This window comes from Pteropus alecto, unplaced genomic scaffold, assembly GCF_000325575.1.
Source record: "Pteropus alecto unplaced genomic scaffold, ASM32557v1 scaffold8, whole genome shotgun sequence".
NCBI classification, from domain to species: Eukaryota; Metazoa; Chordata; class Mammalia; order Chiroptera; family Pteropodidae; genus Pteropus; species Pteropus alecto.
This window is the reverse complement of record NW_006494609.1, coordinates 16,204,710-16,217,450: the sequence shown is the minus strand read 5'-3', so window position 1 is coordinate 16,217,450 and position 12,741 is coordinate 16,204,710. Positions and strand designations below refer to the sequence as shown.

At 54.7% G+C, this 12,741-nt stretch overlaps 1 protein-coding gene across 1 annotated transcript in view; it reads left to right on the top strand.

Annotated features, from left to right (window-relative positions):
- The window catches only part of ITPK1 (inositol-tetrakisphosphate 1-kinase), a 140,591-nt gene that overhangs the window by 22,570 nt on the left and 105,280 nt on the right, over positions 1–12,741 (top strand). Inside the window, exon 2 of the mRNA XM_015599755.1 lies at positions 11,241–11,265. Within this exon, the coding sequence (XP_015455241.1) occupies positions 11,241–11,265 (25 nt within the window). The remainder of the gene's footprint in view (positions 1–11,240; positions 11,266–12,741) is intronic.

Here is a 12,741-nt window from a genome sequence, read left to right as displayed (position 1 = left end):
TTTTTTTTTTTTTTGGTGAAACTCTTAACTTCTCTTGGTAAATTTCAATTCTGCAATATAGTAGTATAGACTGGGGTCACCAAGTTTTGCATTAGATCCTCAGGCCTTATTCATCTTGTAACTGAAAGTCTGGACCCTTTCACTAGCCTCTCCCCATTTCCTGCAGCCCCAGCAGCCACCATTCTACTCTGAACTCATTGCTGTGAGTTCAACTCTTTTAAAGGTTCCACCTGTAAGTGTTACCATGCAATATCGGTCTTTCTCTGGCTTATTTCACTTAGCGTAATGTTTGGACAAATTTCTTAACGTCTTTGAATTTCCTCACGTGAAAAAAATAGGACAGTGTACCCTCAAATGCAGCTGTTCAAATTAGTGCAAATTGACCATTGTAGTGCCAGCCCATAGGCCCTCTGGCCGGCCTCTTCCTCTGTCCCCTCTCCTTGGCGTGGGGAGAAGAGGCTTGAGGGGGGAGTGAGTGGGCCCAGGAATTACTGGTATGACCTCTCATTTGTTCGGGTTGTGCCCGGGCTTTTGGAATTCTCTGAAATTTGAGGGTCTTAGGGGCACAAGATGAAGTCACTGCCTGTCTCTAGCGTCAGATGCTTATTGCATCAAGGAAGGGTGCTGGGGCCAGGGCATGGCACCCCAGGCCTATTAATGGGGGTTGGGTGGGCCCTGTTGATGCCAGTGTGCCTGGGTGCTGGGCCTGGGCTCCAAACATGTCTGCGATGGGAGTGTCTGTAGCTGCTCAGAGTCACTTGGCAGGGTCTGAGGAACATGGCCTTCAGTGGAGCCAGGTGGCCTTGGAGTGTGGGGTGGGAAAGCATGGCTGGTCTGGGCATCTCTCATGGGCCTCCAGGTGGACTGAAGGGTCAGGCGTATCACCTCTCCCTGTATCTTACAGCCAAGTGTCCCAGGCCTGGGGCCTTCGGTCTTCGCCACCCAGGCCTCCACGTCCCTGGTCCTAGGTGCGTCTTTCCATCAGGGGCCCCCGTGTCAGTGTTTGGATCTGCCCAGTGTACCTGTGGAACCCTGCGGGCACTGTGGCCATTGAGCTCCAGCCTTTTCCTTGTCGATGTTGAGAGCCCCAACATACCTGAGTGAGTCCTCATCCAGCCCCAGCCCACATGTGGGCACTGCGAGGGAGCTTCCAGGATTCACAGGGTGGCAGAGTGATAAGAGCCTTGGTTTTGAGGTCAACAGGAAAATGTCACTCCCCTTCTCCCAATGTGTCCTCCCCAGAACCTCTAGAAGGAACCACCCCTCTGACCCATTTCAGACTCCGACCTCCAGAACTGTGAGAGGATACGTGGTGTTGTTTTCGTTTGTGTTGATTTGTTACAGTAGCAGTAGGAAATGAATTTGGTGTTTGTACACACCCGGGGCCTAATTGGGGAGTTGCTGGGTCAAAGTCAGAGCCAGACCGATGGATAAGGTTGTTACTTGACTCCTGGAGCTCCCACCTGCCCCCAATAGCTGAGGGGTCAGGGAAATATTTGAATAAGGTGTATCATGATTTGTTTTCTGAGACTGGGGGTGAAGGTAACTTCACTTCTGCTTTGACGTAATGACAACCCCGATGCTTGTGGCAGTGGGCCCAGGAAACTTGAAATGCCCAGAGGCACTGGCTTTGCCCCAGATGGAACTGGTGCTTAGTGCGCCCTCTCCTGGCCCTGCTTGTAGCCTCCCTCCTGGTTAACCCCCTGGGGTACAGCTTAAAGAGCAGTCTTCACCTTCCTGTGCTCCCTGACACCCCCAGATGTTTGCTGTATTTGAGGGCCTCCTGACCCACACACCGGTTTTCAGATTCTCTGTGTGGCCACCGCATCTCTAGGCAGGGCCTGTGGCTTGGGGGCTCCTCAGTTCCTGAGCCATTCCAGGCCTGGACAGAGAAGCCCAGCAGATTTGACGACAGTCAGACAGGGAACTGTTTGTGTGGTTGGAGACCCAACAGCAGGGCAGTGACTCCCTAACCTGCAGGAGCTCAAAGGAGCCTTCTTGGGGTCTGGGAACCCAGCCCTCAGGCCAGCAGGGAGCTTTCGGTGATGGGGGAGCGTTGCAGGACCTGGTGGATGGAGCCGGTCAATCTGCTGCGGCGTGCGGCCTTTGAAAGCGTGTCGGCCTGTGAGCACACAGGTGGGGACACAGACACACTTGGGCAGTTATTTTAAGTGTGTGGTGCCTTGAGGATAGGTGCTAAAACCGCTCCAGACCTACGCAGGCTTCGCCCTCCTGCGTGGGTTCAAAGGCAGGGAATGTCAGCATAGGAATTCCCGCCATGCCCCTTCCTGCTGTAGTTTACCTTGCTCTTTACTCTGGTGTTAAATAACTGCATTCTTGGGACTCAGGATCTGCTGTGAAGAGAACAGACTGAGTCACTGGCCCTGAGGCAGGAGGCCGACATCTGGGGGAGGGCGGTCAGGGCGGTCACGGCAGGAGTGCTGGAGCCAGCCCTCGCTGCAGCCCCTGTGCCTGTCCCGCTCCTAGGAATCCCCTGCCCCATCCCGCCATTTGAGGCTGATCCCTAATTAGGAGGAAGAAAAATTACAGCACCTGCAAGAGGGTAGTAAAAGACTTCCAAGCAGAGAATTTTTATATTAAAAGGTGGGGGTGTGTGAAGCACCAGTCAGGGAATTTCAACATTAGTTTTTAGATGAAAAGTCGGGGTGATTTTCAGTTTGAAAGGCTGACACTTTGGATGCGGCAGAACACATCCTCGGGTAAGCTGTAGCCCACCCCTGCCTCAGTGTCCCCCTGCTGAGCGAGGAGGGGTGTGCCCCAACAGCAAGGGCCTCGGGGCCCCGGAGTCTCTGCTGTCCTCCAGGAGGTGCTGGGGAGGTGAGTCACCGGCTGTGCCTCCCGCCCACATCCTGGGTTCCCGAGGAGAGGCTGCTTCCAGGGGCCCCGCGGGCTTGACACGGGTCTGAAGGAACATGCTGACTCATACTGTGTATGCACTGCGGGTGCCCTGTGGCATGCCCTCCTGCCTCCTCCAGGTGGGGTGCCTAGTGTGGGGGAAGGTCTTCAGTTATGGGAGCCGATGACTGTGCAGTCAGGGGAAGGGTGTCACGCCCCCCTCCCCACCCCCACCCCCAAAAAAAGACATATGGCAGCTTTCAGTTTATCTGGTTCTTTCCCAGAGCTGTCCAAACAATTCAAGTGTTTGTACTGGCTTTAAAATTCTGTTCATATGTTGCCTTTATATTGGGCCATTTCAGTTTCTGGCACTGTTAATAGGAGGAAAATCCAAATTATGAAACTATCAGCAAGTGAACCAGGCTGCCGAGGAAGCAGACAGGCAGGGACGCCTCAGGGCTGGAGCCCTGTCCCGGGTGGCTGGGACACTCATTCAGGGAGTGTTTGCAGAGCGCCTGGCAGGTGCGGGGTCTGCAGTGGGCACAGGTGCTGGCATGAAGAACACAGTTTCTGGCCTCGGGCTCACGGTGGAGCACACAGCAGTCTTAAGTGTCAGGTGGCTGTATGGCTGCCTGGGGAAGGGGCAGGGACAGCCTCTTGGTGAGCATGACATTTGAGCTCTTCTTGATGGATGAGCAGGAGTTGGCCAGTGGGGGGAGGGCATTCTAGAAGAGAGAACACCTTCTGCAGAGGCAGATTTGTATCTGGCCAGGGTGTTTTTAGAGAACAGGGTCTCTCCTGGGAGGGTCTGGTGAGACGAAGGACTGCACCCCGCCTCTCTTGTATGCTGTACCTCCAGATGCCCGGTATTACGATAGGAATTTGGGATTAACAGTCAGGATAGGCTGGGTTAGGCTGCAAAAACACACCACCCTCAGAGGTTTGCAACAAAAGTTTATTTGTAGTTCATTCAGAGTCCACTCTGGACCTGGTGGCTCTCCAGGGCTGGTGTCTTCCTTGTGGTGGCTCTGTGAGAGTGCTCTGTATCCTGCATTTCTCAGCCTCAGCACTGTAGATGGTTTAGGCCAGGTAATTCTTTGTCTTAGAGGGCTGTCCTGTGCATTGTAGGCATTGACCTTCTGGATGCCAGTAGAACTTTCCTCAGTTGTAATAATCAAAACTGTCTTCAGGTATTGCTAAATGTCCCCTGGGGGCAAAATTCCCCTGATTGAGAACCACTGCTGGCTGAAGGTCCCCTTAATACTCTTTCTGGTTCCCAGCCTAGCTTGGCTTCATAGCCTCCCAGCCAGGTTCCTTTCCAGGAATGGGGCCGGGCGGCTTTGGGAGTCATGCGGCCTCGTGATCCCGTAGTCACTGAGGCGCAGGTGGACTGGCCAGAGTCAGGCCCTGGCAGTTGAATTCTTCTACTTGGAAGTCACATGGATCACTTTTGTGCACATTTCATTGACCAAAGGAAGCCACATAGCTATGCCTAACTTGCGGAGTGCCCAGGAGATCTGCCAGCATCAGCAGCCACCATTAACGTCCACCACAGAGCCCTTAGCTTGTGTTCGTCAGTGGCACGGAGCCAGGCAGCCTCCACAACTGTGCTTTGGAGGTTGGGGGTGCGGGGGGCTCCAAGGACAGTGGGAGCCAAAGAAGGCTCCTAAGGAGCTGACCTTGAGCATGGGCTAGGTGGTGATGCTGGGGTGGCATTTGAGACAGCAGGAACATTGCATCCTGCACATGTGGGCGAGAGAGGAGGCCCAGCCACCTATTTAGGGAACCCTGAGTCCTTTGCAGGGCAGGGAGAAATGGGGGCCTATTGCCTGCAGGCCTTGTGGGCGTTAAGGGCTTTCTTATTGGGGGGCTTCTGAAATCTGGCCATTATCAAACTGCTACAAATGGCTTGGATGAATGTGCCCGGCTTACCACTTGCATACTTGCGCCCTTTCTGTCTCTAAGTGGGTTTTAGCTCTGGGTGCAGGTGCAGCTGCTTCTTCCTTGCCCATTGGTGGGAAGGAGCCTGCGTTTCCAGTTGATTCCCTCTATTGTAACATTGTTCCTTGGAGGCCTGGCTTGGCCTGACCTCCCTTCGCAGCAGGCCCCTTCCTCAGTGGCAGCCTGCCTCCGTAGGGGCCATCCCTAGCTGCGCCTGGATGGGAGCAGGTGGCTGTGGCCTTGCATATTGTGGGAAAGCAGTTCTTAATGAACCCAAGCCCCTCCTCCCCTTATTATTATTATTTTTTACAAACTTCACTCTTTGCTTGTTGCACCGCCCTCTCTGAGTTCCTGGAGATCTCTCAGCCGTCACTGGACTGTCCTTCCTCGTTGGTCGGAGGGTACTCTTTGTCTTGGCTTGCTCTTTCCTCCCTCCTTTCTTGCTTCTCCATTGCATGTGCTTCATTTTGCCTGTGGCCCTCCAGTCTCATACCTGCCCGGGAAGGTCCTGTTTGACTGGAAAGGTCACACCCATTTAACCGACGTCAAAGCTGAGACCCAGGGCGGCTTAGCGTCCTGTGCCTGCTGCTAGTTTTCATGGGGCTTGCTCCGCTGTGAGACAGGCCTGCTGCTCAGTGGGGGTCGTGATCCCAGGGTGTCCAAGGTTAATCTTCCTGATGCCACCTCCAGTGGCCATGCCTCAGGCCCGACGTGGCCTTGCTGTGTTGTGGGCCCGTGGATGCTCCTCCTCCTCGGTGGTCCTGCCACCCTGGCTTCTGGGATGTTGCTGTTTTCTCCTTCCGATTTGGGTCCTCTTTCTGTCACTGGGCTCCTTTGTCACCCCCTCTCCCTCTGCGCTGGGTCATCCAGGGTAATTTCTATCATCTTCAGGGAGTGGTAGCCACTGTCACTGAGGTCTTGCTGTAGTAAGCAAGATAGCAGCCAGTGACAGGGACTCTGTGCAGCAGGACTCCACGGCTGAAAGTTGAGGGAAGACAGCGCAGGCCGCCTGGATCAGGGCCTCACCCAGCGAGAGGATACTGGCCTTTCCTCCCGGCACGGCTTCCTCCTCCAGAGTCTGGGCACGCAGGCGGTAGTGGCCGTGCCCTTTGCACTGCTGACAGACCTGCCTGTCTTGAGAAGGCTCAGGGCTGGCCTGGCTTGGGTCCCGTGCTCATCCTGCAGGTATGTGAGGTACCAGGCCAGGTGCCCATCCCTGGAGGTGATTCGATTGCCCATCAGAATCACGTGAGATGGAAGAGGGGCAGTTCCTGAAGGCAGAAAGGCTGGGCAGAGCAACACGACAAGCCTGCAGTCCCAGGGAGGGCCCAGCAGAGCTGCCGGATGGGGGCCAGGATTCTCCTCGCTTGACAGATGAGGAAACTGAGACACAAAGTACAATTGGGTCTGGTTCCATGTTCTTTTCTTGGGGGACGCACCTCACCTCTCTCATTTCTTCCTGATGCCCAGACAGTTTCTGAGCTGTCTGCCCAGCTCAGTCCTGGGCATCTGACCACCTCCTGGTCAAAAAAATAAGAAAGTTCCCAGCTGCCTGCGAGACGCGCTCTCCCATGGTCCCCTGGTCCCGGTGCATGGCCCTGCCTGCGGCCCCATGTGTGAGCATCACAACTATTTCTGGTTCCTTCGTGGCCTTTACTCTTGTCCCCAGGACCTGGGAGGGCTGCCCTGAGTGACGACCCCATGTGTGAGCCCCATGTGTGAGCATCACAACTATTTCTGGTTCCTTCGTGGCCTTTACTCTTGTCCCCAGGACCTGGGAGGGCTGCCCTGAGTGACGACCCCCTGCTCTCCTTCGCCCTGGGCATGTCTAGTCCTTCTACTCCTGGTGGACTGGCAGCCGCTCTCACACCTGGCTTCTCCCGAGCAACACCTGGGTGCTTGACAAACCAGACCCCTCCCAGGGCCTGTTCCTAGACCTCCTCAATCAGAGTCTTCAGGACTGGACCTCCAATTAGTATTTTTCACAACCTCCAGTGGTGATTCTTAGTCATCTGCCCTGGGGTCTGGGACCCACTGGCCCGCGGGGTAAAGACCAGGCTGTGCTGTGCCGTTCTCGCCTCTGGGGCATGCCCGGCCTCCATCTCCATCCACACCTCTTGGCCCCCGCCTGCTCTCTCAGTGGGTCTTATGCTCCCACACCCCAGACATCTTTTGCTATTTGACTCCTGTTGTTCCCCTTGAACTTCTTCCCCGTGTCTGTCTCTAGTTTCCCTTCAGTTTTTGTTCAGATGGCAGATGCAGCCTCCTTCCTGAAGCCTTCTCTGATTGCTCTTCCTCCTCTCCTGAAAGGGTAGTTTGTTTTGTAAATGAGTATTTTAAATTCCCCAAGGCTGTGCTCTCCTTGGACTTGGACTTGGGCTGGGGGCAGGCGGAGTCCTTTTTTCGCAAAATGGATCCTCCCTTCTGTGAGAATCCAGTAGTTATTGGGAAAACAGGTTTATATTTGTGAGTTGTGGGGCAGACCCCTCTCCAAAGCTTAATGCAGTATTTATCAAGAAAACGAGTTTTGGAGCCCGAAGAATTCTTCTCCAGGTACATACAAGGTACAATTCTTTAATCATTTAACTTTCATTGTTACTTATTCTGTGATTTTGGGAGTAATATCTATGCTCATTGCAGAAAACTAGAAAGTGCAGGAAAGAATAAAGGGGAAAAACACACGTCGCTGTCCTGCTGTGGCCACAGTTAACACTGCAGTGCGTTCGGTCCGGTCCGTGTTCCAGGGGTTTCCAGGTACCGAGTCTTTAGTTGGTTGGGCTTAGAATCTGAATTGAATGTTCCCGTGCATGGCAGTCCACTGGCCCTTCAATGGGTGTTATTTCAGCTGCTCTTTGAGCAGAATTTGGAAGCTTTTCTAGATCAATCCTGCTAAGCTCGCTGCTTCTCTGCATCAGTCAGTCGATTGAGTGATGCCATTATCTGCTTCATGCCAGGCGCTGGGAATGCTGGCAACGAGAGTTTTACCTATTCCTGAAAAGATAATTAAAAAGAAATTTTATTTCTCTAGTTTTGAAAATCTATTAGAGGCACATGGAACAAAATTCAAGAAGTGCGTGGGAGTGCCCAGTGAAAAGGAAGTCTCACCCGCCTCCAGCCACACTTGTCCTTGACCAGAGGCCAGCCCATGACCGTTTCCTTGTAGCACTTTCAGATTCATTTTGTGTGTGCTGGGTGTTGTGCACACATGCTTGTCCCGGATGTTTATCTTAACTGAAATAATTATAAGCATTGCACAGAGTTTTATACTTTGCATTTTCACATGGCATTGTCTTAGATATAATTAATGCCTACAGGTGCCTGGAGCACATCCTCATTCTTTTTAACTGCTGCGTAGTATTCCTCTGTGTGACTGTCAGTTATCTTTTGCTATCACAGACAGTGTGGCAATTAACAGCCACAGCCAGAAAACACTTGCCTATTTGAGCATGTCTGTGCGTAGGGCGGATCTAAAATAAAAGTTGAGGTTTCCAGGAGGAGCAGTTAATCACTTGACAGACCAACCCTCTGGTTTCTCGTCGTTTCTCCCCACTCCCGTCTCCGTTCTCACCCCTTCCCCCCTCATCCCCTTTGGGATCATAATTCAACTTCTGGACTTTCTGGTCATGGCCGGATTTTTGGAACCTGATGCTTGGGAGAGAAAGCTGTGGATACTTTTGTCCTTCAGAAGCTCCTGATGGAGAAGGAAGCCTGGCAGGTTTACCTTTGGTTTTCCTGACTGGGCTGTGGATGAGCCACCACCAGGCGCTTGTCCACCTGTCCGCTCCTAGTCTCCCTTGGTACACCGTGGCCTTGGGGTACAGAGACCAGGCTCGTCCTTCTCTGTGCTTCTGTGCCAGCTTCCGCCCTTCCTGAGTTCGCAGGCTCAGCTTGCTCACCCGTGGAGCGGGCCATCACCGCCCCTCCCTCAGGGCTGCCGAGGGCATCAGCGAGCCCTGAGCACTCAGGGCTCCTTAGCTCTCGCACCGTCAAGGGGGTCTCTTGCACAGGCATGGCCTTATGTGGACTGAAACGGAAGCCGAGCCCCCTCTTTTCTATCAGAGTTGCAATTTATCTTGTTCTTGGAGCTCTGAGCTACAGGGAGGCTGTGCTGGCTCCTGGGAGCTCAGCTCCACTTAAAGTTTTCAGCCCGTCAGTTCTCAAGGTTACTTTGTTTCTTTTTCATTAGGGACTCCATCTCTCTTCAAAGTTAGAGAACTATTTGTTTTTAGGGCCAGGGGAGGTAGAGCTGCCTGGGGATGGCTCATGTGGGCAGAGTGGAAGTGACCCCTGTTGGTTTCTAGGGATAACCTGGGTGCCCATCCCGTGAGGATTAACTCGGAGGGGAGGCAGGCCCTGGGAGGGGAGGCAGGCCCTGGGAGGGGAGGCAGGCCCTGGGAGGGGAGGCAGGCCCTGGCGGCACCGGCTCTCTGCACCTGCTGCGGGTCACGTACACATGCCGGTCTCCTGCTGTGTCCTTATCTTTCCCTTTGTGCAGTCCGGTCTTGTCATTTAGAGCTTCCCTGGGGGCTTCTCCCTTGGCCGTTTAAGATTTCTATCCAGGGGCAGGGGCAGGGGCAGGCACAGGCACAGGCACGTGCGAAGTGACTGCCAGTTTACTGTCACTGATGCTCTTGTGGGGCCAGAACAAGCTAGGAATGAGACACGGGGCTCTGAGATGTCCACAGAGCTCAGAAACGATGTGGGCTGTGAGCTCATGACTGGGTGTGGCACAGGTTCCTTTTGATGCAGTCTGTCCCTGTGCTGTGGGCTCTGGTGGCCCAGAGCTTATGCTGTTGTGTCCAGTTTGTCCTTTCATGAAATCATGAAAGCAGATAGATATTGGCTACCCTTCCAGAAATGCAAAGAAGCTGTGGGATGGCAAGGACCCCTGAATCAACCATTGTGGTGTTCTAGTTAGTTCCTCAGGGTGGGGGGCTCTGTGGCGGTGTTGGGGGTTGAGGGGCAGGCGGCAAGGCACATCCTGCAGTGTGACCTGGTCAGCTCTCTTTGCCAAGTCTTGCTGTCTTGCATAGTGGCTCCTCGTGAGGTTCTAATCCGTGCCAGAGTCTCAGAAGACGCTGGCGAACACTTGGTTAAATGAGCTAACCAAAAATGTAAGTTTGGTAGGTGTCCCCTCAGCCATGCTATTGTGAGGCTGCTCCCTGTCACCCAAACGATTTCGTGAGGACTTTAAGGACTCTTAGACTGTGAGCCCCTCGAGGGCCTGAGCTGTGGCTGTAGCATTTATTGTGCCCCGAGTACCAGCCTGGGCTGGGCACAGGAACTGAGCTATGGCTTACATGTTTATGTTTGGCTAGGCAGGCACCATGGCCAGCATGGGGCACACACCGTCATGGCGTCAGCCACAGTCCCTGCTCCAAGGAAAGAGTCGGGGCGAGTGAGTCCAGGTCCTTCCCTTGCTTGCTCACAGCCCCCTTTGTGTCTGCGGGAGGCCCCGCCTTTCTTCCAGGAGAATGGACTCCGGCTCGGTGGTCAGCACGCCGTCTGTGCACCCCTGCGCCTTCCCCAGCACTCTGCCCCTGCTGACAGCCCATTACTACTCCAGAACAAGGGGGGCGGGTAGTGGGAGCCCTGAGTTCTCAGGAGCACTCTGGCTCTGTGTGGGTGGGGGAGAGGGCGTGGCAGCTCAGAGCAGGCATCCTGGGGGTGCTTTTGTCTGAGCCGAATCTTCAAGACTGGGTGGAAGGTGGGGGACCAAGGCTTGGAGATGCTACAAAGCCCTGTGTGCCCAGAACATCTTGCAGGAAGGAATATGGGTGGGGGAGGTAAAGGTAGGTGAGTCAGCAGGGAGCCTCTGTGTGCTCTGCGGAGGCCCCAGCTCTGTAATGGGGTGGGCTGAGTCAGGGCATGGGGCTGTGAGGGGAGAGAGGGAGACCAGGCCCAGGCTCGGGGTATGTTGGCAGGGGCCACGATGAAACAGGACCACAGGGTGGGCAGGGGTGTCAGTGGGGGCCATAGATGGCCAGGACAGGACTAAGGGTTTGGGGGTCCTCTGCGTGAGGGAAAGTGGATGGGCTGGAGCTTGACAGGCTGGGGTGGACCTGGGAGGCCAGGCCAAGGTGTGCGACCAGCTGTTGGTGGTGAATGTGGTGGCAGTTCAGGCCAGAGCTGCCCAGAAAAGGCCTGGCCCTGGGATCGGGGAGGGGGCGGCTGGCTGTGAAGAAAACAGATCGGGGTGTCTGTAGGACTCTGGCCTAGTCCCTGGGGAGCCAACCTTCTCTTTCTGCCAGAAGGTAGCTTTGAGGATGGGCTAGGAATTCTTAGACCTTGTCTTTGGAAGTGAAACCATTCTGGGGACCATGGCATGCAAGGGGCAGCCGCTACCTGTCCTCACCCCCCGCCTTCAGCTGGCCGTAGAGAATGCTCTGGAAGGGTGCTTCTTGCCTCTGAGTAACCTTTGCTTTCTTTGTTTTACCCCACAGGAAGCGAGGGATAGAAGTCGTGCAGGTGAGTACGGACCACGCCCTCACCGTCTTCTGCGCCCGGCTATGCCCAGGGCCTCTCCACTGTCCCTGGAGTGTGGCCCCGGCCTTTCGTCACGTGCATCTTGTCTTCACTTTGCCCTGTGCGTGCCCCACGGTTCCCTCCCTGGCAGGGCACGGGGTGGGGCTGTGGCCTCTCAGGGTTGCGGAGTTGCTGTGGCTTTGTCTATGGAAGGAGCTGGCTGGGGGAGAGGTGGCGCTCTCAGTGGGGGCCAGGGTAGGTAGGTAGGGAGCATAGCCACTCTCCAGGTCTTGATACCCCCAGGGTTTGTCTGTCCTCAGGCTGTACTGTGGGGGCATAAGCCCTCTGGAGGTGAGCCCTCTCCTGGCTCAGACCTCCTTGCGCAGTGTTATCCCCAAGACCACTCCTGTCCCTCTCCCCCTCCCCCCGAAGTCAGGGCGTGTGCCCTCCCCTGTGCCTCCCCTTCTTTGCTGTCAGGTCACGCTTGATCTTCCCTATGGGCCCCTGGCTCCTGGAGGGTGGACTGAATCAGAGGGGGGCTCCTGACCCCGTGTTGCCTCACCCTGGGGTGGACTTGGGTAGTACTTACTTATTGGCTAGAGAAGGAAGGAAGGAGGAAGGATGGAGAGAAGCTCTCCCAGGGCCTGGGGCTGGCTCTGTGGTCCCAAAATAGATGTACAGTCCTGACAGGAGCCACGGGGGTGGTTGGCAGAGCAGGGTGGGCTGGGCACCTCTGTCTGGAAGCTTTGGTGGGAGAGGGGTGCTGCTGAATTCTTTCTTTTGGCCTCCCTTTTCTGAAGCTGGTGGGCTGAGGTTGCTTTGGGGGAGGAGGTAATTCCTGAAACCCTCGTCAGCTCTGGAGTTTTCCTCCAGGCTCATCTTGTCTCTGCGAAGGTGCAGATTTCTGTGCACTTTAATTTCTCCATATATCAAAAGAGAGAAGTCAGAATTCAGGAATGGCTGAGAACTTTGCTTTCAAGGCCATTTCCAATTAATTGGTAGTGGAGGCCTGGAGGATTCTAAATCTGTGAATGGCTGAGGGCAGGGATCGATCGATACTGCCTACTGGGGGTCTAGCAGTAGACAGATGGGGTACAGTTGTATGTTTGTCATTCTGGGGCTAGATGTCTCAGACCATTCCTGTTCCAAGATGCTTTGGATTATTTTTATCTCTTAGTTCTTTCTGATAGTTACCTTGAAAGTCCCCGGAAGCTTTGCAGATACTGCTGTACCCACCACTGAGGCCGGGGGCCACAGTTGGAGCTGTCGTTGCTCACTGAGTGGAGGGCCAGGTGCTTCTCTGAGGACCTCTTGTCAGGGCCCGTGGGGAAATTTCTGCTGGGAGCCATTTTTAGAGGAAGTGAATTCACGTGCTCACCAACAAACACTGTTTAAAAGGGGAAGAAATGTGCCCCTCCCCCAGTACCTGATTCCTGTTGGTGAAAGATCCCGGACTAACTTAGTGGGATGCAGCCTGGC